The 23,010-nt window shown below is 39.9% G+C and overlaps 2 protein-coding genes across 4 annotated transcripts in view; both read right to left on the bottom strand.

Moving 5' to 3' along the window:
* Positions 1-12,310, bottom strand: part of cpt1a2b (carnitine palmitoyltransferase 1A2b) — a 50,266-nt gene extending 37,956 nt beyond the window's left edge. The window contains exons 1-5 of one of the 2 annotated variants that reach the window (XM_042505752.2): positions 12,175-12,310; positions 6,626-6,768; positions 4,207-4,346; positions 1,105-1,282; positions 187-288 (exon numbers count right to left, since the gene is read on the bottom strand). In XM_042505752.2, the coding sequence (XP_042361686.1) occupies positions 187-288; positions 1,105-1,282; positions 4,207-4,346; positions 6,626-6,766 (561 nt within the window). In that variant the 5' untranslated portion in view covers positions 6,767-6,768; positions 12,175-12,310. Of the gene's footprint in view, positions 1-186; positions 289-1,104; positions 1,283-4,206; positions 4,347-6,625; positions 6,793-12,174 lie in introns of both variants that reach the window. The other variant, XM_088069466.1, reaches the window with a different exon arrangement.
* A 6,679-nt stretch (positions 12,311-18,989) lies between these two features.
* The window catches only part of brsk1b (BR serine/threonine kinase 1b), a 29,112-nt gene continuing 25,091 nt past the window's right edge, over positions 18,990-23,010 (bottom strand). For both annotated transcript variants that reach the window (XM_088069028.1, XM_042505778.2), the window contains exons 19-20: positions 22,639-22,728; positions 18,990-22,465 (exon numbers count right to left, since the gene is read on the bottom strand). In XM_088069028.1, coding sequence (XP_087925154.1) covers positions 22,239-22,465; positions 22,639-22,728 — 317 coding nt within the window. In that variant the 3' untranslated portion in view covers positions 18,990-22,238. The remainder of the gene's footprint in view (positions 22,466-22,638; positions 22,729-23,010) is intronic.

Here is a 23,010-nt window from a genome sequence, read left to right as displayed (position 1 = left end):
GTGAGCTGCTTATTTCGTTCTTCCTATGTTTTTGAAAGAAATCAAGCCAAAAGGGAAAATATCTGATTTACACAGAGACAGATCCTGTGTGTGAGGACGGGGCAAATAAAGATGTGGGAAGAGACTCTGTGTGTGTGCGTGTGTGTGTGTGTGTGCGTGTGTGTGTGCGCGTGTGTGTGCACTCACCCTGCTCAGCGTGTCTTTGATGGTGGGGACAGGCAGGTGAGGCAGAGACGTCTGGTAGCTGTACAGAAGAGGCTTCCTGCTGGACAACAACCTCAGCAGAGTCTGAGACACACAGAGACATTTTTAGATATTTGGAGACACTTTCAAGGTTCATAAACATTTTTACTAATTAATTTCCAGGACTTCCAGGGGGAGAGACTTATGTTTTCTATGTTGGCTTTAGAGGAGGGGCAAATAACTTTAAGTGGCTCTAATTTTTGTTTCTGTGTTCATTTTGCTACCGTTAACAAATAAATAAATAAGTAAATTATTATTGGCCACTTCTTTCTTTAAAAACAAATTTGCAATTTTTAAAGAAAAAATGTGTGATTTTATATTATCTTAAAAAATTGTACACTTGTAAATGTTTTAGTGATTTTAAAAATATGTTGGGTTTTTTTTTCTTTCCTTAAAAACAAAAAAAAACCCACCAAAAATGACGCCATTTTTCACAGCCAGAAACTGGAAAAACAGAAATTCTCATTGGATTTTTCTAATTTTCAGAAGTCCTTGAATGCACCATGTGTTTTTTAGGAGGTTTGTTTCCATGACTTTTCCAAAACTTTAATGGTAAATTTACTTTTCCAAAACTTTTCCAGGGACTGAAAGTTGCTTTTTGCAAATTAAACGGCTTTTCCAGGTTTTCGATGACCGTATGAATCCTGAACTTTATATAACAGACACCACATGCATGTTTTTACAATTTCAACTTTTTGTTCTGGTTTACGATAAGACGGTTTTATTAAAGCATCCTGTGTCTGGTGTTAGAGACCACGCTGCACTTCCACTAAACTTTCATTTTTCAGTTCAGGACTCAAAACGACGCCTTCACAGCGGCCACCAGGTGGAGCTACATCACAGAGCAGAAACAGGACTTACCACCCAGACTTTGGTGGTGTTGGAGATCCGTCCGTGCTGCTCGAACATCCACTGGTGGTACGAGAGGAGCAGTTTCAGGCAGAAGCGGAGCGCCAGGATGAGGGAGAGCCACAGCAGCGTGCTGAAGACCAGCGCGGACAGCATCGTCTGTCCCTGGGCGCTGAGCGAGACGTGGAGGCTGCACAGAGGGAGGCACAAAGAGCCACAGCAGCGGTCAACAATATTTCTTCAACCTGACTGAAATCATTTTGATTAGAGCCGATTTCATACGCTGCAGATCCTCCAATAATCTGTCTGAATGTGTTCTTCATTACAGCCAGCAGAGGGCCGATCATTCACACTGTTAACAATGAAATACAATTTAAAAAACACAATAAAATAAAACACAGTGAAATACAATTTAAAAAACAAACAGTAAAATAAAATTCAATAAAATAAAATACGAAAAATTAAATAAAACAAAAAATAAAATAAAACAAAAACATGACATTATTTAGCCCCAAATGTGATGACGTTTTTTAACTTTATTGCCATTTTAACTTTTATTGAACAGCAATCAAACATAAAATCAGAGGAGAGAAAACCAAGCAGAATGATATTTTTAAATCAAAATATACTATATCTACTGTAATCCAATACATTTAAGCCTTTCATATAATCATATAAACAAGAAGGCCATGCTTTTGAACCAGTTTGGTAAAAGTTAGTGATAATGAATAATAAGTAATTATTTCCATAACTCAACAGCAACAAATACAGTTTCTCACTGCTCATAATGCGTGTCGATGTCACCGTCAGCAGGCTGTTTATCCAACTTTTATATCAAATAACAGTTTTCTGAAGAAGAACTGAAAAAAGAAAAATGCATGTGTATATATCCACTTACTGTCACTTTTTTGTGCTTTTTTTCGTATTTGTGAATGACTCTAAAACAGTTTTTTTATAGTATAGATTTCTTTGTTTTTCTGGCAGAAAATGAGGAAGAGATACAATAAAAACAAGTAAACAACGATATAAAAACATTGGTATCGGTCCTGAATTTCACAATTGATACATCTCGAGGAAAATCACATGTCCAGCTGTAAAGTTCCTGTTCATCAGCGTGACCTTTACACTGAATTAACCCTTTTGTGCTGCTTTCAGGCGCCTTTCACAAGTATTTACACCTTTAAATTGTGAGCAAACTGAAGTGATTTCATTCAAAATGACAGGAAAGAAGACAGGAGCAGCTTGGTAAAAAAATGTTGCACAAATTGCAAGAAATTAGTAGATTTAAAAAAAAAAAATTGGATTTTTTAAATCTAGTGAAAAAAGTCTGGGGGGAAAAGGGAAAAAAAGCTAGAGAAAAAATACATGATTATCATAATCACATATTTTTAATTATCATACAGAATTATATAATTTTTAAAGCACTTTTTGTCAAGTCTTGTTAACCTTGTTTGTTTGTAATTTTTGCATTTTTTTTTTTTTTTTTACAAATGTATTGCTAATTTTGTAGCTTGTTATTTATTTTTAACACAACTGACAGGCATAAAATTAAACAATAATTCCTGTCAATATGACTAACACATAAATATTAATAACATTTTTTTAAAGAAATCAGGCCAGTTTTCTCAGACTTTAAAGGGTTAAACTTTTCCGGCAGTCAGTGTGTCCTCAAACAGCACTAAAGACTCTGTTTACAGTCTCCATCACCTCCATCATCCTGTCAGTTTTTCTGTTATTGCTTCACATTTACAACCACTCATTTCAGCAAGAATGACACCAGTGTTAACAGGTGTGTATGTGTATGTGTGTGTGTGTGTGTGTGTGTGTGTGTGTGTGTGTGTGTGTGTGTGTGTGTGTGTGTGTGTGTGTGTGTGTGGGACAGTGAGTCAGCGGTGTGGTCGGTCTATAAAGCCACAGTTAGTTGGTGAATCGACGGCTGCTGAAGTGGGGCAGAGTTCATGTGCAGGTGCCACGCCCACGCTCCGACACAGTGACTCAGTTTAATGTGCGGAGCAGGAGGAGGAGGAGGAGGAGGAGGAGGAGAACAAGCGTTTGTTTGGATCAGTCGCTCTTTCTTCCTTCTGCTCGTAACTCGACAGACTGGACTCTGAACTGCAGCCGTCGCTCAGCAGGCAGCGCTCTCCACAACACATCAACCAATACTGGTTTTCTCAGTTAAAAAAATTTAAAAAGGCTTTAATTTGTACCCAGATACTCATTCATGGACTAATAAACACAATCCTTTGAGCTGTGAGAGCTTCATAAACGTTTAACATTTGAAATGCTCCATGTTGGGGTTCGCTTTATTTGTGCACTGTGAGCACAAAACGCTCCGGGTTTGTTTTGCTCTTTGCTGTTGCACTTTAACTGATAACACATGCTACCGCTGGGACGCTCCAAAACCAAACAGACAAAACCACGGCGGCCGGTGAACCGCCAGCAAGGAGGCGACGAGGAGGAGTCTGATCTGCTGAAGACACCGCAGATATGATGAAGAACACATCAAACAGTGACAGTCTACGACGCACAGAAACGTGACGGTTTTCCTGCAAGTTTTCATAAGCGCACTGCGATTTCCCACCTCTCTACCTCAGTGAGATTATACGAAACAGGATATCAGCTGTCACTGCACACTTCAGTCCACTGATGCCCAGCACTGGGGTCCCGACCCCCACCAGTAATAGTAATTAGTATAATATAGTATAATATAAAAATAATACATTATTATTATTATCATTATTATTATTATAAAACTTTTAACTAGGGGAAAATTTCAAGAAAAATATTTTTTTGTTGTTTATTTAATTTCATTTAGTTCTATTAATTTTTTTTTTTTTTAATTTTCAGCACTATTTTCAGGTCATTCTTGTTTGTGTTTTTTTCAATTTTCTTTATTTGTGTGCTTATTTTCAGATTGTTCTTTTGTTGTTGTTCTTTTAACTAATTTCTAACTCATTTTCGGGCCATGTCTTGTTAAATTGCTTATTGCCTTCTCCCAATATTTTAAAAACAAATCACTTATTTGCTCAGGTTTTAAAGGGTTAAGAAGGTAAAGATGATGAGTTTGAGTGTGTGTGTGTGTGTGTGTGTGTGTGTGTGTGTGTGTGTGTGTACCTTAGGGGCAGGTGTTGCTGTATCTTGGTGATGAGCCCCATGCTGGGATCCGATCGCATGTACATGGTGGCCAGGATCGCTATGACGACAAAGAGCCAGGAGGAGGGGCTGGCCGGGTACACTCCCTTTATCACGCTGTTCTGTTACCACAAAAGAAGAAACAATATTAGGCATCAGTTAAAAAAAAAAAATGTAAAAAATTGTTTCCCGTCTGGAACACGGAGACAAAACAACTGGGATATCCAGTTCAGTTAAGTTTTTTTTCCAGTAAATTTCTGTGGCTTTTAGGCAAATTTTCAAGATTATTCATTTTCGAAAATGACCAGTTTCATAGCAGATTTGAAGAAAAAAAATGGCTTTTTTTTTCAAAAGTTTTTGGTGATTTTTAAAGAAGAAAAAATTGGGGGATTTTCTTTTAAGTAAAATTTCTTGGTGATTGTTTTTTCTTATATTTTTTGACAGCTTTTAAAGAAAAACAGGCAATTTTTGTCTTTAAAATTGTTGGTATTTTTTAAAGAAAAAAATGGCAATGTATTTATGTTTTTAAATGTCTTTTTTTCTTTACAAAATTTGGCTTTTTCGGTGATTAAAAAAAATGTGTGTGTGTGTGTTGGGCAGTGTTTCTGCGGGATAATTTTGGTGATTTAAAAATCACCAAAATTACACAACCTATCACAGTCAGTCCAACACCTCGCTCAGCGCAGACATGTCCAACACCTCGCTCAGCGCAGACATGTCCAACACCTCGCTCAGCGCAGACATGTCCAACACCTCGCTCAGAAAAATGTTTTTTTTCTACTTTTAAAAAATCACCAAAATCACATTTCACAGTCAGAAACTGTAAAAACAGCACATCATGTATTATTATACAGTTTTGTAAACCAAAATTCCATTCCTTTTCTAAACCTTCAGGGTATATTTAGTTTTTCAAAACTTTTCCAGGCCTGGAAATTGCTATTTGCAAATTCCATGACTTTCCCTGTTTTTCCAGGGGCGTGGGAAGCCTGTATGTTGGGTACATTCTTCAAACCCAGCGTGTTGTAACAGCTGTGTCAGTTCATCACATACAGGACATTCCCCAAAAGGTAAACATGACACTTCAACACACATGTAAACCGTCAAATCTGAACTTGTAAAACAAATATTTCTGTGGGTCTGAACGATGCTCGGCGTCTGAGCATTCACCTGCACGCGGCGGCTGGATCACTGAAGACAGAAACCTGTTAATCAGACACTCAGCTGCACGTACACGACCAGCCGCGTGTTTGTGGCCCAGCAGGGCCGCAGATGCACGTCAGCACGTGTCAGGAGAGGCTGCTCACTCCGAACATACACTGAGGGGAATTTACACCCTATAACGAGGCCTCTGAACTCACACACACACCCACACACACACACACACACACACACACACACACACACACACACACACACACACACACACACACACACACACACACACACACACACACACACACACACACACACACACACACACACACACACACACACACACACACACCATCCCGACTCACCTCCTCCAGACGCAGAGAACCTGCAGCTGACACGCGAACAGACGGTAAAATCCTGAGATGAACCCGAGGTTTTTATTCACTTGTGAGAATAAATCTGATTTGATTTGAGGCTCTAAGTGTAAATGTTTGAATCAAAATATTTTCTAACATTATTTCACAGCTTAAATCTTCTGTTAATTAAAAAAAAACATGCGTTACACTGATGCTTATTTAACGGTAACAGTGACATCATAACACCATGTTACCGATTCAATGTGAGTAAAAAAATGAGTATGCAATACGCTCGGACAGAAACTGGCAAAAGGACGTTTGGGGTTTCCTGCACCCTCAGCCTGGACTCTGTGGCAGGATGAGTTAAAACTCAGAGAGCTGGTGTCGTTAACTGCTGTCTGTCTCAGCCGGGTCTCCTTTGTAGAAAGAGATTATTAATCTCAAGAGGACCACCCTGGTTAAACAACGGTTAAATAAAAATGAAAAAAAAAAGACTAAATACTTACGTTTGTCTGCCGTGTTTCTGAGTGAGACATAAAAGCAAACTAAGAACCAACATTTTCACCAGCTTTCCTCGTTGTTCAGAGTTTAGGCTGCATCTTTTTCTGTCTTCACTGACTGATATAAACAACCTTTTTTTTCTTCAGTCGGGATCTATTTTTATGAAACCGCTCGGTTTAAGTCACACCTCCCCTCAGCGAACCGACCGGCTCGACTCAAACCGAATCACCAGACATCAAATCTGATTAGCGTCCGCACTATCGGGAGGTCCGATTAGAGAACAGGTGTAGAAACTTTAATAAAATGAATAAATTTGTTTCTCATTTTGGGAAAAAATGAACTAAACAAGGACAGCGTTCACGTGAAATAAGGACACTCAGCTGGCTCCTCACCCTCATGCGGCTGACTCGTTTCTTCCAGGATCGGACTCCGGACAGGTAGATCTGGTTCAAGGCCTGGTAGGACAGCTGCAGGTCAATCCCTTCCGGGGTTATGGTGAACTGGAACGCCACCGCCTGGTGGGCCTCTGCCATCGCTATGGAAACACGAGCGAACAAAACTGTAAACACAATATCAATGATCACTTTTGAATAGAGCCCGACCGATACGGGACTGTTGAGACCGATTACGATTTTATAGTAGAAAAATAAGGCGACCGATATGGTGAAAAACAACTTTTATTTAACAATTTACTTATTGAACATTACACACAAACAACAATAAAGAATAAGAATAAAATAAGCATCAGTACTGTATATGTGTTCAGCATCAGTCTTTGCTGACCATCCAAATAAAGAATATAAAAATGAAATACACACTAGTACTTTATGCTCTTTGCTGACCATTTAAATACAGAATAAATACAACAAAAGCATCGTTTTCTGCGTCGTATGGGCTGTATCTCACTGCAGAATGTAGCAGTATATTTTTTTCATTGTGTGTGTGTGTGTGTGTGTGTGTGTGTGTGTGTGTGTGTGTGTGTGTTTTATAGTCCTTTAAGGTGAAGAATGTAACTCTGGATAAAAAGGTAATGGATTACTAAGTCTGATTCCCTGGATTTTAAGTATCAGGGAGCCACCAACACATCGTGTCAGGTTTTGACAATTAAAAAAAAAAAAAAGACTTAACATTCAGCTTCTCCAGAGTTAAAAACGGGACCTTTTCACTGCAGCTTAAAAATATCAAATATGTATCACTTCACTCGGACTTTGGGGTAATGTACAACAGATTATAAAGTGGATTTATTATCTTTTTGTCTGGTTTTTTTATATTTAAAGAAAAAAATTGGTGACTTTTTTCTTTACAAATTTTTGAAAAACATTTGTTTCTCCCCTTTAAATTTTTTTTGATGATTTTTCCTTTTTTTGGTGATTTTTTTTCATGTTTCTAATTTGTTTAATGACAAACGTTGTGGAGGTTTTCAGCCCGGTGTGTCTGCTGCGTGTCTCTCTTGTATGAACGCTCTGTGTGACAATACTTGAGTAATTGAATGTGTCAGAGGAATGTTGTTGACTCTGAATCCTGCTGCAGCACCAACAACACGGAGCTAAAGCTGCTCGTGCTGCACTGCAGCTTTCATAAAAAGTCAAAGAAATACTAAAAGAAGAAAGTCATTTTGTTTGTCACTTTAAACTTCAGGTGCTCTGTATGGCCCATAGTTTGAATATGTACATTTTTGGAAATCGCTGACAAATTCCTGCATTTTTACTGCAGTCAAGAGGTGAAAGTGCCGTGCAGAGGTAATATCTGAGTCATGGAGAGTCATTCCTCTTTGTGGGTTCAACTCAGGAAACTCAGAGCGGCACGCAGTCAATATTTGCCCGAGGACAGTCAGATGTTGAGCAACCATCAGCGTCACTCGACATTATGAATTATTACTTTCTGAGCTACGAGCTCCGGCATCGCCCCGGCAGCGTGAAGAGAACGGACGATGTCATCACGTGTTCAACATCCAGGATATTTCCAGCAGCACTTTCCAGTTTTTTAAACAATCGGTGACCCTCTACCTCTCATCGGCTGGTTTCACCATTTCTCAACTTATGAAATATATTTGAGGAAGCGTGTGACTAAACCTCCTTTCTCCTTTGAAAGGATCCTTTAAAAAACAGCGTTTTTCCCTAATTCCAGAGAAATAGCAATTTTTGCGATATTATATTTGTGCCTGACAGAAGGGACACATAATTATGATAATTATAAAAAAAATAGTTTTTATGTACCTTTTTGCTCCCTTGGCAATTTTCCCTAGCTTGTTAAAATATAATTTTCTATATCAACTACTACATTGCATTTTTATTGCATTTCCTTCCATGTTTTTGAGAGAAATTGCACCATTTTGCCATATTTGCATCTGAAAGTAGCGAAGGGAAAGTGATGTAGCTTCAGGTTTCAAAGGGTTAATGACAGTCATGCTTAGCTGCTGCAGAGGAGCGAGGCCTCTGACACACAGCTGACGATGACATGACATCTATACGGTTACAGTCACACGTCCTGCAGAAAGTAGGTCAACATATATAATCTCTCCGAGGTCGTGTGTGTGTGTGTGTGTGTGTGTGTGTGTGTGTGTGTGTGTGTGTGTGTGTGTGTGTGTGTGTGTGCTGTCACCTCTTCCTCTTTCTCTCTGACTGGCCGAGCAGCTCGCTGCTGCATATTTTGCACTTCCCACAACTTTTCAAACTGCGTGTATGCGTATTACTGAGTGAAGGAGAGACAGAGGGAGAGGACTGAATGAGACAGCGGAGGACGAGAGAAGGTGGGAGGACGAGTGTGGGCGGCGGCTGATGCTGAGACCAACACGAAATGTTGGTGCACGTTTGAGCGCAGATAGAGAAACGAAGATGGCTCATTAGCTGTTGTATCGTACAGGCGAGTCCTGCTCTCTCAAAGAGGAAACAAACAGGGCCGCTGCGTTTTTTCTGGATAAAAATCACTATAACATTTACATTTCGAAACAGGTTTCAATGAGTTCTTTTAGTATTTCTCGCCCGGGAAAATTTTTTTGATAAACAAGCTAAGTTTTGTGCTTTTTTTATGCACTCTGGCAATAATACTCAACTTAGGGGCCTGTGATATGGTGAAATGGAGAAATGCCCTAAAATCCTACAAACATAAAACCTGAGACACATCCTGAAATTAAATAAATGTTCTGAAATCCAATAAATGTTCTGAAATCCAATAAATGTTCTGAAATCCAATAAATGTTCTGAAATCCAATAAATGTTCTGAAATCCTTGGCACATCCTGAAAAACTAGAAACGTCCTAACATCCTATAAACATCCTGAAATCCCAGAAGTGCCCTAAAATCTTAGAAATATCCTACAATCCTAGAAATGTCTTAAAACCCAAGACACGTCCTGAAATCCAAGAAACATCCTAAAATCCTAGAAACGTGTGTGGGGAACAACGTGAATGAAAAAAATGAATTTAATTTAGTAACATGTATTTAGTATTTACAAATTTAGTAACATGTATTTTAATTGTACGGTTATTCATGAATTTTACGCTTTATGATTTGAACACTTGTTGGCCTCCATACGTCTGTGTGTTGGCGGATGAATAAAGTGAGATCACGTCTGAAACGTTTGTTAAAAGCTGACAGAGACGCTGCACTGTAACGTTATCTGCAGCGTGCTTTAAAGGACTTACATGTATGATTAGCTCTGGGACTCAAACGTAACATTGATACTAATCCAAATCCAAGTGTTGCCGTGGTAACAGGCTCACTATTTAGGCTGCAAATATTTTGTCTCCAAGGAGAAGCTGATGAGCGTCCAAACAGAGACCAGACGTACGCAGCAGCAGCAGTGATTTCACATCACTCAGCGAGTCAACCTCATTCTTTCTACTATAAAAAAAACGCCTCGTTTTGGAAAAAAAATACCAAAAATATGAAAAAAATATTAAACAGGTTTTGCTTGAAGCTCCAGCGTGATTAAATTAGGGGAATATTTTAGCAGAATGTGAATTTTATATTGTGACTGTTTGTCATAGTGTATAATTACCTAAAAAATAAGAAATGTTTTTGTTGTCTTTAGAGTGAGCCATTTATATCCACACAGGGAGCAGGTCCTCGTCTACGGAGATCGCAATCGCACCGCCATGTTTCTACAGTAACCCGGGCATCTTTTGTTTTCTGTTTAAACTAACGCCAACGCCAGTTTCACACTAGATGCGAAGCAGTGCCTGAACGTCGCCTGGTTTTTTTTTTTTGGTCAACAAGTTAGCCCTAAATTCCAGCAGGTCCATCAGCGGCACCTTCGTGGACGTTGTAGTCAATGCTCGTTATTCCACCGGGCGAGCCTCACAGCGTCTCAGCACATCCCAAAGCGGCTCGTTGCTCTGCGCCGCATGAAATATGCGTCGAGTCTATTTTTGCCGGACACGGACAGCAACCACATCAAGCCGCAAAGAGCAGATCGTTACCAGGCAGGAAGTCAAGCAGCACTGCAGCCGGTCAGATTTCTAAAAACATACTCACGACAGAAGACATTTAAAGAGCCGAAATTCTGAACATGAATGAATGTTTGATATTTATGATTAGGACAGATGTTGGTTAAAAATTTTTTTAAAAATTAAAGTAGAAAATAGTAGTTATGTATAATATTTATAATACTTTTTAAAGCTTGATTTTGAAACAAGTGTGTGTAATATTAAAGCTAGATATTATCGGCCGATATGAGCCTTTCACAGACGTATCAAACCATATCGACGTATATTTTTTTTGATAAGCTCTGATAAGAAGACTTTTTTACAGTCCATATGATGCAGAAAACGATGCTTGGGTGGTTTATATAATCAGTGAATTTTTCCACTTCAAAATCAGTATCAGTCTCAAAAATCCCATATTAAAGCTCTAATTAAAGCAGATTAATTACTGCATGAGTAAGCAGCCATAAGAAGCACAAATAAAGCTGATCACTGAATAAATGCAGATGTCAAAACTAATTTAAATGCACAATAAAATACACCAATAATAATGATTATAAAATGTTATAAACTTTGCAGCAGAGAAACTAAATAAAGTCATGTTGTGAAATCTGAAGCTGCAGGATCATAAATTGGCAGGACAGTTTTGTCAAACAGGTTTGACCTGCAGGACCAGAGGGACAGGTGTCCCCAAACGAGAGACATTCATTCACGCAGACAGGTTCAGCACGCGTGCACGACGGCGGCGGGAAGAAACGCGCGTGCACGAATGCATCTACACACAACATACAACACAAACACACTAAAAGCTAAACTGTGGCTTGTTTTAATGCTGAATAAACCGACTGCAGGGTTTGGTAAGTCAAATCAGAAAAAGGTTAAACTGGTTTTAAGCGAATAAATGAAAAATATAAACGTGTGTCTTTTATTGTGCTAGCAAACAAGAAATTAGCTCTAATGTGTCATTAGCATCGTTTTTCTTCATTGAGGTGCTCTAATTCACAAAATGCTTGTAATTTATAGCTTTTAATAATCGATGAGTGTTGTGACTTTTAAGATGTAAGCTTCAATAAATACAACTCTGCCTTCAACAGGTTAGCCTGTTTAGCTTTAGCTGCAAGTATCCACACAGAAGGCAACATTTTTCAGCTCGGACCAGTTTGATCTGACCAAACAGCAGCTTCCTTTGAGGTAACAGTCTGCAGCTCTGCATCACTGCACCGCCGTGTGTGTGTGTGTGTGTGTGTGTGTGTGTGTGTGTGTGTGTGTGGAAACAAACACACACACACACACCAAAACTATACATGCAAACAGAAACACACAGCACAGTGTAAAACTAGCATCCGTGTGTATGTATACACACACACACACACACACACACACACACACACACAGGGGTCCATTCATGCTCGGAAACATCTCCGCCCCGCGCGCCGATAGCAAACACACAGCAAAAATTTACCATCAAATCCAGAGAAAGTGTTCCGGTTTCGGAGTGAATCCGGATTAAAATCGTACCTGCAGTGAGTCTCGAGGAGCTTTTTGTCGGTTGATCCAGAAACGTCTGCGTGCACCCCTCCCTGCTTCTTCTTCTACTGCTGCTGAGAGAATCACTGCCGCACACAGACAGCCCCGCTGGGACAGGAGGTCTCACTCTGAGGGGAAAAACAGGGGGCCGAACTTTCACTGCGGAAACAAAAAAATGTAGGCGGAATTGATGGCGCATGCGCAGTGTTTTACCTGCGTAACGAACAGAAACGATAATAATCCTCACTTGAACAGCACGTGCAAGAGTGCTAAACATAGATAAAAAAAAAATATTATTTATAGATAGAAAAATTATATATATGTGTGTGTATGTGTGTGTGTGTGTGTGTGTGTGTGTGTGTGTGTGTGTAACTAGGGACTGGAGTTGGAAACTAACAATATGTAACATTAGTTACTATATATATATATATATATATATATATATATATATATATATATATATATATATATATATATATATATATATATATATATATATATATTATTGGTGACCTTGAGTGTTTTAAAGGTGCCCACAAATAATCATAATTATAATAACAACAACGATAATGATAATAATATATACGTGTACCAACCATGTTGTTTAATTCTCAACTTAACAGCACAGTACATAATGTGAGAAATTCTTAATAAAGAAAAAAAAAAAGTTTAATTAATTTATCCAGATTGTAGCATTTGTAATTTGTTTTTTAGACAATTTAACTGGACTGTGTAGTCAATGCGTTTGTGCTGCAATTTATATAATAGAAAAAAATATTATTTGATATATTTTTTTATTTATTTTTATATTTAGTATCAGATATATTTGAAATATTATATATATTATTTGTTTCACTGAGTTTTCCTTTGGCACCTTTCATTATGCAAAAACACCTCTGGACACTTTATTCGTGTCAGAGTGAGACTTCTCCACTTTCCATTCCCCTCTGCAATAAACTACAAATATGGAGACCCACCCACTTCTCACACACTGGGAGCATGAAGCTGTCCTGCCTTCACCCCGCTCTCACCTTAAAAAACTTGACGGTTCAGTGTCTGTTCAGCTCCCAAAGCATCAGGTGAAAAAAAACAAAAGCTTTATTTGTAATAACAGAACAGCAGAACTACAAACCTCCTAGAGCCTGACCGACGTACTTCTCCCCAAAACTACAGAAACTCAAAACATGACATTAAAATAAATTTAACACAGAGAAAGAAAAACTCACCTTTAGTGATCCTCTGCCGATGAATAATCTGTGAACATTAAAAACAGGTGACAACATGAAGGATTTTAGAGCCCTGGAGTTAAACAGTTAAATTTTCAGATTTAAATATTTATGCCATTTGCTTTACTTTTTCAACATTATACCTTCTGTTCATTTTCTCCTAATATGTGATAATTGATATGCTGTTTCAACCACCTGATATCTATCAGTTTCCCTGCAAAAAAAGAAAATCAGATTTAAAGGAATAGTTTGAGTTTGTCACTTTTTTAAATATGCTCTGCTTCGATTGGATTTTTTTTTTGCAGTTAACCCTTCAAGTCACACTAAAAAATACCATTGCAAAATATTATACAATATACATTTTTTAAGAAAAAAAACATTTTCCTAGTATACTGCATTGTAATATAATAGTTATATAAAAATAAAAGTAACGTCATACAATAAACATATAAAAATAAAAAAGAAAAAATAATTAGATGCAAATAAAAATGTAACTAGTAAAAAACAATGTATAGATAACATAATTGTTTTAAATTAAAAATCTGACAATAAAATTAACCTAAATACACAAACTAACAAAACAAATATATAGATACATATAGATACAGTAGATATAAATACAAATAATAATGAATCTAGTAACAAAATCTGTTTAGAAATGTATAGTAGAAAAAAATCAATTTATTATAATAAAAAAAAAAAGAACTGACGTTTTAGTGAGGCAGTTTGATCACAAAAATGTGCAGTGATAATGTCTGTTAAAGGGTTACATGAGAAGAAATACACCATCGATATGCCATCTTGTGCCTCCCACAGAGTTTATCTGTTTACCTTTTATATTTTGGTTTAATTTGGCCCTAAAAGAGGAGTGCCACCTTTTTTCTTTTTTATTTTTTTGCCAGTTTGCCTCCTTGTGAATTTGCAGACGTTGAACCCAGAAACTAAAAACCTGCTCATGAGTTTCTGGTGATTTGCACCTTTTAAACTCATGCAAATGAATGCACTCAGTCAGGAAAACAAGATAGTTTTTTAAGATAGCCATTTAAAGTTGTATGTCCCTGCCATAAGCCAAAATAAAAAAAAAACATAAGTCCTCCCCAGTGCATAAAAAATATACACACTATATACTAAGACACTGTAACGTTTATTTATCTGCAGTTTTGCATACAGTTCATCTGATAAAAAAATACTCTGTGTGTGTGCGTGTGTGTGTGTGTGTGTGTGTTTGAGTGTGTGTGCATGTGTGTGTGTGCGTGTGAGTGTGTGTGTGTGTGTGTGCGTGTGTAAAGACAAAAAAAGTTTGTGATTTTCTCGTTCCTCGAAAATATTATTGTGAAATTCTACGACTTTATCAGGTTTTCGGTGACCGTGGGAACCCTGAAGGACGCGTGGAAAAACGCCGGCAGTGACGTTTATGACATTTGAAACCAACATATCAGTTTTCAAACGCAAAGAGATTAAAAAGAGTCTTTCACTATTTTAGTGATTTTACCAACATGCGAGGTAACATTTTGATGAGTTCACCAACCAACAAAACACAAGAAACACACATTATATTTCTGTTGTTGTTTATTGGTCGGTATTTCTCACAGGCAATAATAATCATTGTCATAATAGTGCACTTTTCCTTTTTTTGTTATTATACTACAGACATTTCTCTTCGTCGTCGTCATCATTAATTTTTCTCGACCCACCCTCCCCCCACACACCTCCTCCTCCCTCCAGTTTTTTGTTTTTTTTTCCTTTTCTTTTCACGAATTCCTCCTCCTATTGTCACGTGGAGGGGAGTTCACGAGATGGGGGCGGCGGTGGTGGTCATGTGGGCGGGGACTGTGGCAGGGGCAACATGGACGGGAGATTATACAATTCTAACTGCAGAAGAAGAAGAATGAGCGATAATAATGATGAGAGGAAGAGTGGTACGGTGACTACAGTGTCGATAAAAGATAGTGAACGCTACATCGATATGGAGGCATACAATGAGACAGAGACAGGCATACAGTGTGTACACATGTATACAGCATCTGTGCAGAACATGTATACAAGGGCCCATTATATACGGGGGAGATATGTGCAGACGAGATACAAAGAGGAGGCGGGGGATGTAAAGAGAATGGATGGTAAAGGAGGAACGGGGGAGGGAGGGGGGAGGTTTCTTTTGGGAGTGTCGAGGGTCCCGTTGTGTCTTTGAATGCAGAGCGAAACTCCTTTCTTTCCTTCCTCGTCCCGTTTCTGTCCTAAAACTCGCTTCCTAAAAGTGGATGTGAGGTGAACTTGACCCTGTGTTAAAAAAAAAAAAAAAAAGAAAAGAGGATAACGTAAAACTTTCTTCGTGTGTGTGCGTAAAACTTTAAACCTCCCTGACCTTTGACCCGGCATATGTGTGGGGCCTCACTGCTGGATTCTCGTAAAGAGGGCCCCACTTGTAGGAAAAAGAGTGATTACACAAGAGGGGGAAAAAAATGTCTTAACTCTTTTGTTCAGACAGAAAATCAGAGCCGTTGGTTTCCCCAAAGATTTCTTAAATTATTCAGTAACCCCATGTTTGTGTAAACTATGACGCCGTATTAGGGCCATTGTAGATTTAAAAAGAAAGAAAAAGAAAAAAGAGAGCAATATTTTGAGAAAAGAACTCAAAATATCCAGGAAAAAAGTCAGATATTCTCAGAGTTTATAAAGTGGTATGAGTTAAAAAGAAAAAGTCCGAAAAATTATGTTTTTGTTTTGTTCGGTTTTGTTTTTTGGGGTCAAGGAACCACATCTCTCTCACAAAATTCAGAATTAGGCCGTTTTCCCAATTTAGCATTTTCAGATTAAGACGTGGGATATGCGGTTATTTTTCAGGTTTTAGGAGCATTATTTGGACATGTATACAGCCAGTTTTTACTGCAGTTTGTGACACGCGGCCTCTCGTCGGTTTACAGTCGGCTCTGTGCGTCGTCACGGATACGTCGTACACAAACAGTTTGCAAAGCTGTGGGGTAGAGATGCACGCAAAAGAAAATCCCACATGTCCGGTCTGAAGGAGAAAGTCGTGTGCTTTTAAACTTTATGACGGACCTGGATATCAACAGGATTTTGGATACGAGCAAATATCGCAGCATCGACCGACTCAAGAAGGTGAAGGGAAGAAAGAGAGTCCAAAAAGTCCAACAACATTAGGAAACTTAAAAAAAAAGCTAAACGAAAGGTGGCTCCAGCTGTTCTACTGACGCGATAAACAACATCATCGTTATCAGAGTGTGCACGTAAACAGCTCAGTGTCCTCTTTGCAAAATACGGACTATTTTCTGCATGTAAACATACTCATTGTTTTGTCAGTCACAAGTTAGTCTTAAGTCTCTGCACTCAAGTCCCGAGTCGAAACAGGCAGGTCCAGAGTTACAAGTTCATACGTCGAGTTTTGAGTCCTAAGCGAGTCCGTTCTCATCGATTACTGTCACGCAGAAGGACACCTTTAGCGTCAGTTTGTGACGCATTGCAAGGCGTGGACAAAAAAAACAAAACATCCCTCACATCCACATGGGAAGCGAACTCCGGACTCAAGTCGCACAGAAGTCGGTTGTTTGTGGGACCCATCCGTCCTCCCAATAAACGCACTCAGGCTCCTTAAATTACGTGGTTACTGGCAGCGTTATTCCCTGACCTTCAGAGTTATGCTGTCCGTGTGTGTTGCATGTGGACGCGCCCGGTGCCGTATGGAATATTAACGCCACCGGCTCTCTCTGACCGAAGTCTCATCTGACGGCGTCTGTTAGGACACGGAAGGTGGCTTTTGCCGTCACGCCTGTACGCCAAAGGCACTGACAGAGCGGACGTATTTGACAAGTTCGAAGTGAGAACTGGCTGGATACACCGCTGGACGGCGTCAGATTGAAATGCTGACGATAACGATGTTATTTAAGAAGCTAGGAAGTCACTGTAGGATGGTGCAGGTCCAACAAACTCTGGACTTTCATCGAGGACTTGGTGGAACTTGGTGGGACTATGTGGGACTGGGACTAAGTCATCAGTGCAGGACATGTTTTGGTGACAGCGCCTTAACGCCCTTTAACTTGTTCACTCTATGTAGAATTGGACGAAGTATTGTGTGAACATTACGAGTTTTTCCCCGTGGAAGGAGACGTTCTGACACAACCGCTAACGTGAGCAGCATGTAACTTTGCACGGGCAGTAATGAAATATTAATACAGGTGGTCAGCTGGAGACGCAACGATGTGTCTCAGCTGTCCTAATGTGTTTGAATCACTAAAACGCATGTTAATATCAGGCTTAAAAAGGCTCATAGAGACGCCAGAGGGTCCCATCAGTGTCTGTATCGCACGCCGAGGAGCGTGACAAAGTATCTGACGACCTGAAAACCAGAACGGGCTTGACGTGACCATCCATACAGCCACGTGGCTAAAGGAGACTAATAATTTGAGAGGCATTTGTGTGTGTTTGATCTATATATGTAACAAATTCAGCAGCTTAGCATCCCGCTGTCTTCGCCTCAGGCGACGACAAAAACATCCGACTGAACAGAACAAACGCCTGAAGGAGTGAACACCTCAGCACTGATAAACATCCGCAGATTAGAGCCTTTGTCCTCAACATGAAGCTGAAAAATGTGAGCAGCTACGGAGGCCAGCGGTGCAACATAGACAAAATGAAACAGGTTAAAACACGATGTAAAGCCGGGAGGTATTTCTGCAGCATCAGTTTTCTGAACGTCAAAGACAAAGGAGCTCCTTTTTTTTTTTTTTTGCTCGGGGAAAGAAATCTTTTCCCCGTCTTCTCCTGCTTTTCCATTCATGAAAAAAATCGGCAAATATATGGCAAATAAATAAATAAATAAATACATCTTCAATAAATATATGAAACAATGTGTACACTATTTCAAAAGAGTTTTTTGACATTCACGTGGTTGGCGCCGCCCACTTTTCTGCTGGTGGCGAACATAAAGGACAGAAAGACAGGAGCGGTGTCGAAAAAACAAAGTATGGAAGGTAAAAAAACAAACAAATGAGTTAAACTTCATTCTTTATGTGTGGCTTCATTTTTCCTCTTCATCTGTGTGCAGTTCTTTTTTCCGTCTTGTAAAAAGTACATTATTTGTTTGTCTCTCTGTCCTCCCCGTGTCTCCGCTCTCAGAGACGCAGGACAGGCCGAGGCTTTTGTTTGGGGCTTTGGCGTCGCCCTGCATCCTCCTGCTTCTATTGTCGAACACAGAGGAGCGTAGGAAGGGTTTCGGTTGACTAATTGTGGGTTTAAAAAGCTCCTGTTTGACCAGCTTCTTTATTCTTACTTCTCTTCTTCATCTTCAGTTACTGTAATATTACGGACTTTAGTTCTCGTCTGGGTTAAAATGGAAAGATTTGGGCTTTTTGCAAGTCTTTCATACATTATTCACATGCTCATATGTACATTAACAAAGAGTTCTGGGTCAAATTTAATTATTTCTACGATCCATACTGGGTGTGACGCGATCGCAAGCACAAATAAGTTCAGCTGAAGCGAACATGAGGACATTGCTAAGAAGGACAAATCAATACGGATATGGACCAAATTAATTTGCCTTATAACTTATAATAGACTTATAATTCTGATTTAGCGATATCTGGAACTTCTGACATTAGGCAGGTTTCCTTTACAATCTGCACAAAACGTAAGCGATATTTTGGAAATGTGGATAAAACACAACGCTGACTGTGTTTCCACTGAGTGATGCTGTGTGACTTCTCCTCTGGTGACAACATCCCAGTAACCATGGCGACGGACGTTCAGAACATCAGCAGCTTTATTTCTATTGCAGCCACCGCACTAACCGTCATTATTTCCAATCCGAGGCCTCGTAGGCGTGTTATGGAGCCGTGATGGAAAGCCGAGCCCCTCATACGTGGGAGCGGCCACGTATGAGGGATTTCTGGGAGATGTAGTCCAAGATTTCACAGAGGAATTGTGGATTCAAAAGTTTGCAGCATCCTTGACCTTTGACCACCACAGTATGATCAGTTCATTGCTGAGTCCAACTGAACATTTATTCAAAATTTGAAGGTGTTTTTGAGATACTGGGTTCACAAAAATGGGATGGACGGTCAGACGACCCAAAAACATAATGTGCCTCCGATCGCAGAAAAAGAGAAAAGCATCACATTCTCAATTTAGGAAACATGAAGCCAGCAAATGTTTTAAAAAAGCAGCTAAAATGATCGTATCATCAAAATGTTTACTATTCAATTTTCAGTTCATCAACTTATCCATTAAATAATCAAAATAAAGAAGGCTGAATTCTATTTTGCTTCGGTTTCAGGGTCCTGGTTTTGTGCACACTGGCTCACTGTTAGAGAGTTTTTTTCGATATCGACGTGTTTTCATCAGGCGGACTTTACATTCGCAATTTCAATTTGCACAGTTTGAGGGTTAATGGAAACCTGCGTATTGAGTCCAAGTGAACGTTTGTGCCAAATCTGAGGATTTTCCCTCTGGTTTTCTTGAGATTTTTGAAAATGAGACTTTAGAAAGGTCACAGTGACTTTGACCTTTGATCACAAAAGCTCGACTTTTCAAGGCTTTCTTGAGATTTAAAAAAAACCCACTGCAAACAAGAACTCTTTCAATGTGCATATGCCACATGATCGTTGTATTGATCAAGACTTTGACTTTAGTCCTTCCTTTGGATACCTGTTGCTATCTATCCTCCGTTTCGTCTCCATCTATCTATTCATTTTTTCCTCTCGTGAAGACATTCTACCTGTGGTGACTAGTGTCCGAAAAATGGGGCTAAATCTAACTAGCTATCCACTTTTTCTCCTCCTTTTAAAGGCAATACGGTATCATAGCTTCATCAGTGTAAATCAGAGATAACTGTGGGGATTTTATGCCTCTCAAACACTCGAGGAAAAGTCGTCTGCGTGGCCCGATTCAGATCCGTCATCTCGCTCTCTGCTTTCGGACTCCTCAATTTTTACAGTTTGACAGATAAAATCCACTTTAACAATCGTGTCCAGATCCAGGCTCTTCCTGTCATTCTTTCTTATATTTCTTCCTCATTTGGTTTCTTTGCTTGTGAAGAAATTTCAATCGAAAGTGAGGAGAAGAGGAGATTTCCTGTCATGTGACTCGTCGTGTTTGGTCAGGTGGCGTTGAGGAGACGTGATGATTCAGGTGAAAATGATAAAAGAGAAAAGCTGTGTTCGAAACGGTTCTCTCACTCACTGTTCTCACTGTGTATCAAATAAGGAACAACCGAACGAGATTTCGGACACCACGCGGAAACTTTCTGGACATCAATGCATCAAAAGAAGCGCGGCATATTCGTGTGACGCAGCGCAGTAAACAAAGCGAGCACTCAGGAGGACCAATCACAAAGGTTATATCCATGTTGCGTGTTAGGTTTTCTGTTAAATCCCAATTAAATTGTTGAAATCAGGATTCCTGCAGCTTAAGGCGAGTTACATTTGAGACTTTTTTGATTTTTTTAATGCCACTTGGAATAAACTTTAAGACCAATTTTCTAATAACCAAATTAAACATGCACAATTTTATTTAGCCCAAATATTTATTGTAAAAAAAATAGACTTTTTTGTCCAGTGAAAAAGTTAGATTATAGCTTTTGTTGGAAAAAAACCCTCTTTTTTAGGTTGGAGCAATGAAGATATTATATTATCATAAAGGAGCGGGAAATATCTGGTGGTTTCTCAATCTTCGTATAAGACTGCCATCATAACCAGTTTAAGGAAAGTATTTTATTAAATTATTTCCTGCCAAAAAAAAGATGTTTCCAGTGATTTGACTGACTCATTTATCCTGACTGAGCATTGAGCATGTCTGAGCATTTTTAAGACTTTTGAATCATTAATTTAAGTCAGTTTAAAACCAATTAAGTGCTCATTTCTAGATCAATGAATTCAATGACTTTTAAGACTTTTTAAGGATCCTTGGGAGCCCTGATTTAAGTTCTGATGATGTGGAAGTGCGGTGTCGTCAGCGGCGGTCCTGTTTCCTGTTTCAGCCCTCGGCTCAGCAGCTGTGGCAGTGTTGCCACACGTACGATATTAATCGTATTTGTACGATAATTTTGCCCTCTGTACGATGTGCGATCAATAATTCCTACATTGCCGTTATGTACGATAATTTGATATAATAATTTGACCATTTTGACAATAAGCACTTAGTTTTGTTTTCCACGTTTCCTACATCATTCACGCATCACTTTTCACACGATCTCCTCACAGCCAATCGCGTTCGGTGCGGGCCGTGATGAGCGTGAGCCGAACGTGACGTATTTTAATGAGTTAAGCCCTCAAATACTTTAATGCAAAGTATCAAAAGGCTTCTAGTTGGCTGTCTTGTAATCTTTGTTCGTTTTTGGATGGGGAACGGTTTCGAACACAGCTGATGATTTAAGCGGCTCTGTGGTTGGACGGTGACTTCCTGTGATTGATAGGACATTTCCTGTTGCAGTTGAAGCGTGTGTTGATTGGTCGGTGGGAAGGTCATGTGCTTTCTTGATCCGTCGGAGGGGTTATTTCTCCAGCTGTGAGCTTCTTCGGACATCCCGTCTTCGGGCTTGTCCCTCGGGGGCGAAGCTGCCCTTGAAGGCTGATTAGAGATCGGCTTCCTCCGCCGCCGCACAAATGAACACTTGTGATAAAATCAGCAGTTTGTGGGGAATCCGCCGTCTCGTCCCTACGTCAGCTTCAAGGACAGACGTCCCCCTCCGTCCCGCTGCTTTGGACTCGAGGCAAGAAGTGAGGAAACGGGGAAGGAAGGAACGTGGGAAGGACTGAGGGGAGGAAGAGAAAGCGGCCGGGCGGACGAGCCTCGCCTCTCTTCCGCGACATTCTTTCAGGGGTGAGACTGCGTCCCGTTGGACGACGACAGGAGTCTGGTCTTGTCTTTCCCCGACCCTCGTCTCTGTAAGGACGTCCCGCTGCTGCTCCCGCTGCCTCCGCTCCCCGCCTCCGCCGCGCGCTCCTTCTCTCCTCGCTCCCGCTCCGATCCGCTCTCCGAACGCCGGGAGTTCTGACGGGAAGGCGTGCTGGGCTGACGGGAGAGCTGGCCGTTCTTCTCATCTGAGGGGTCAGAGGTCAAATCATCGAGAAAGGACGTGAAATAAACAAATACACGTGTGTGTGTGTGTGTGTGTGTGTCAGTGTGTATTTATATGTGTATGTGTGCGTCTGTCGGTGTGTATTTACGCGTGTGCGTACTTATACGTGTGTGTGTCAGTTTGTGTGTTTCTTACCAGCCAGTGCCTGCACAGAAGGCTGATCGTGAGTACTCAGCAGCTGAGCCTGAATGGTTTCCACCACACGCTTGAATCTGCGACTGGGACCTGACAGATTCGAGAGGCCGTTTAGGGCGAAACGCTTGAATGCCGGCACACTCACAACAACAGCATGCACGAACACGCCAAAAACGTGCACAAACACACTGAAAACCTGCACATACACACTGAAAATGTCCACATACACAACGAAAATGTGAATAAACACACTAAAATAGCACGCGCACACACACACACACACACACACACACACATTAAAAATTTCCATACATACACATCAAAAACCTGCACAAATACATCAAAAACCTGCACAAATACATCAAAAACCTG

The sequence above is a fragment of the Plectropomus leopardus genome, chromosome 18 (assembly GCF_026936395.1).
Source record: "Plectropomus leopardus strain MGB_pleo_1.0 chromosome 18, ASM2693639v1, whole genome shotgun sequence".
Lineage (NCBI taxonomy): Eukaryota > Metazoa > Chordata > Actinopteri > Perciformes > Serranidae > Plectropomus > Plectropomus leopardus.
This window is presented reverse-complemented; position numbering and strand designations above follow the sequence as displayed.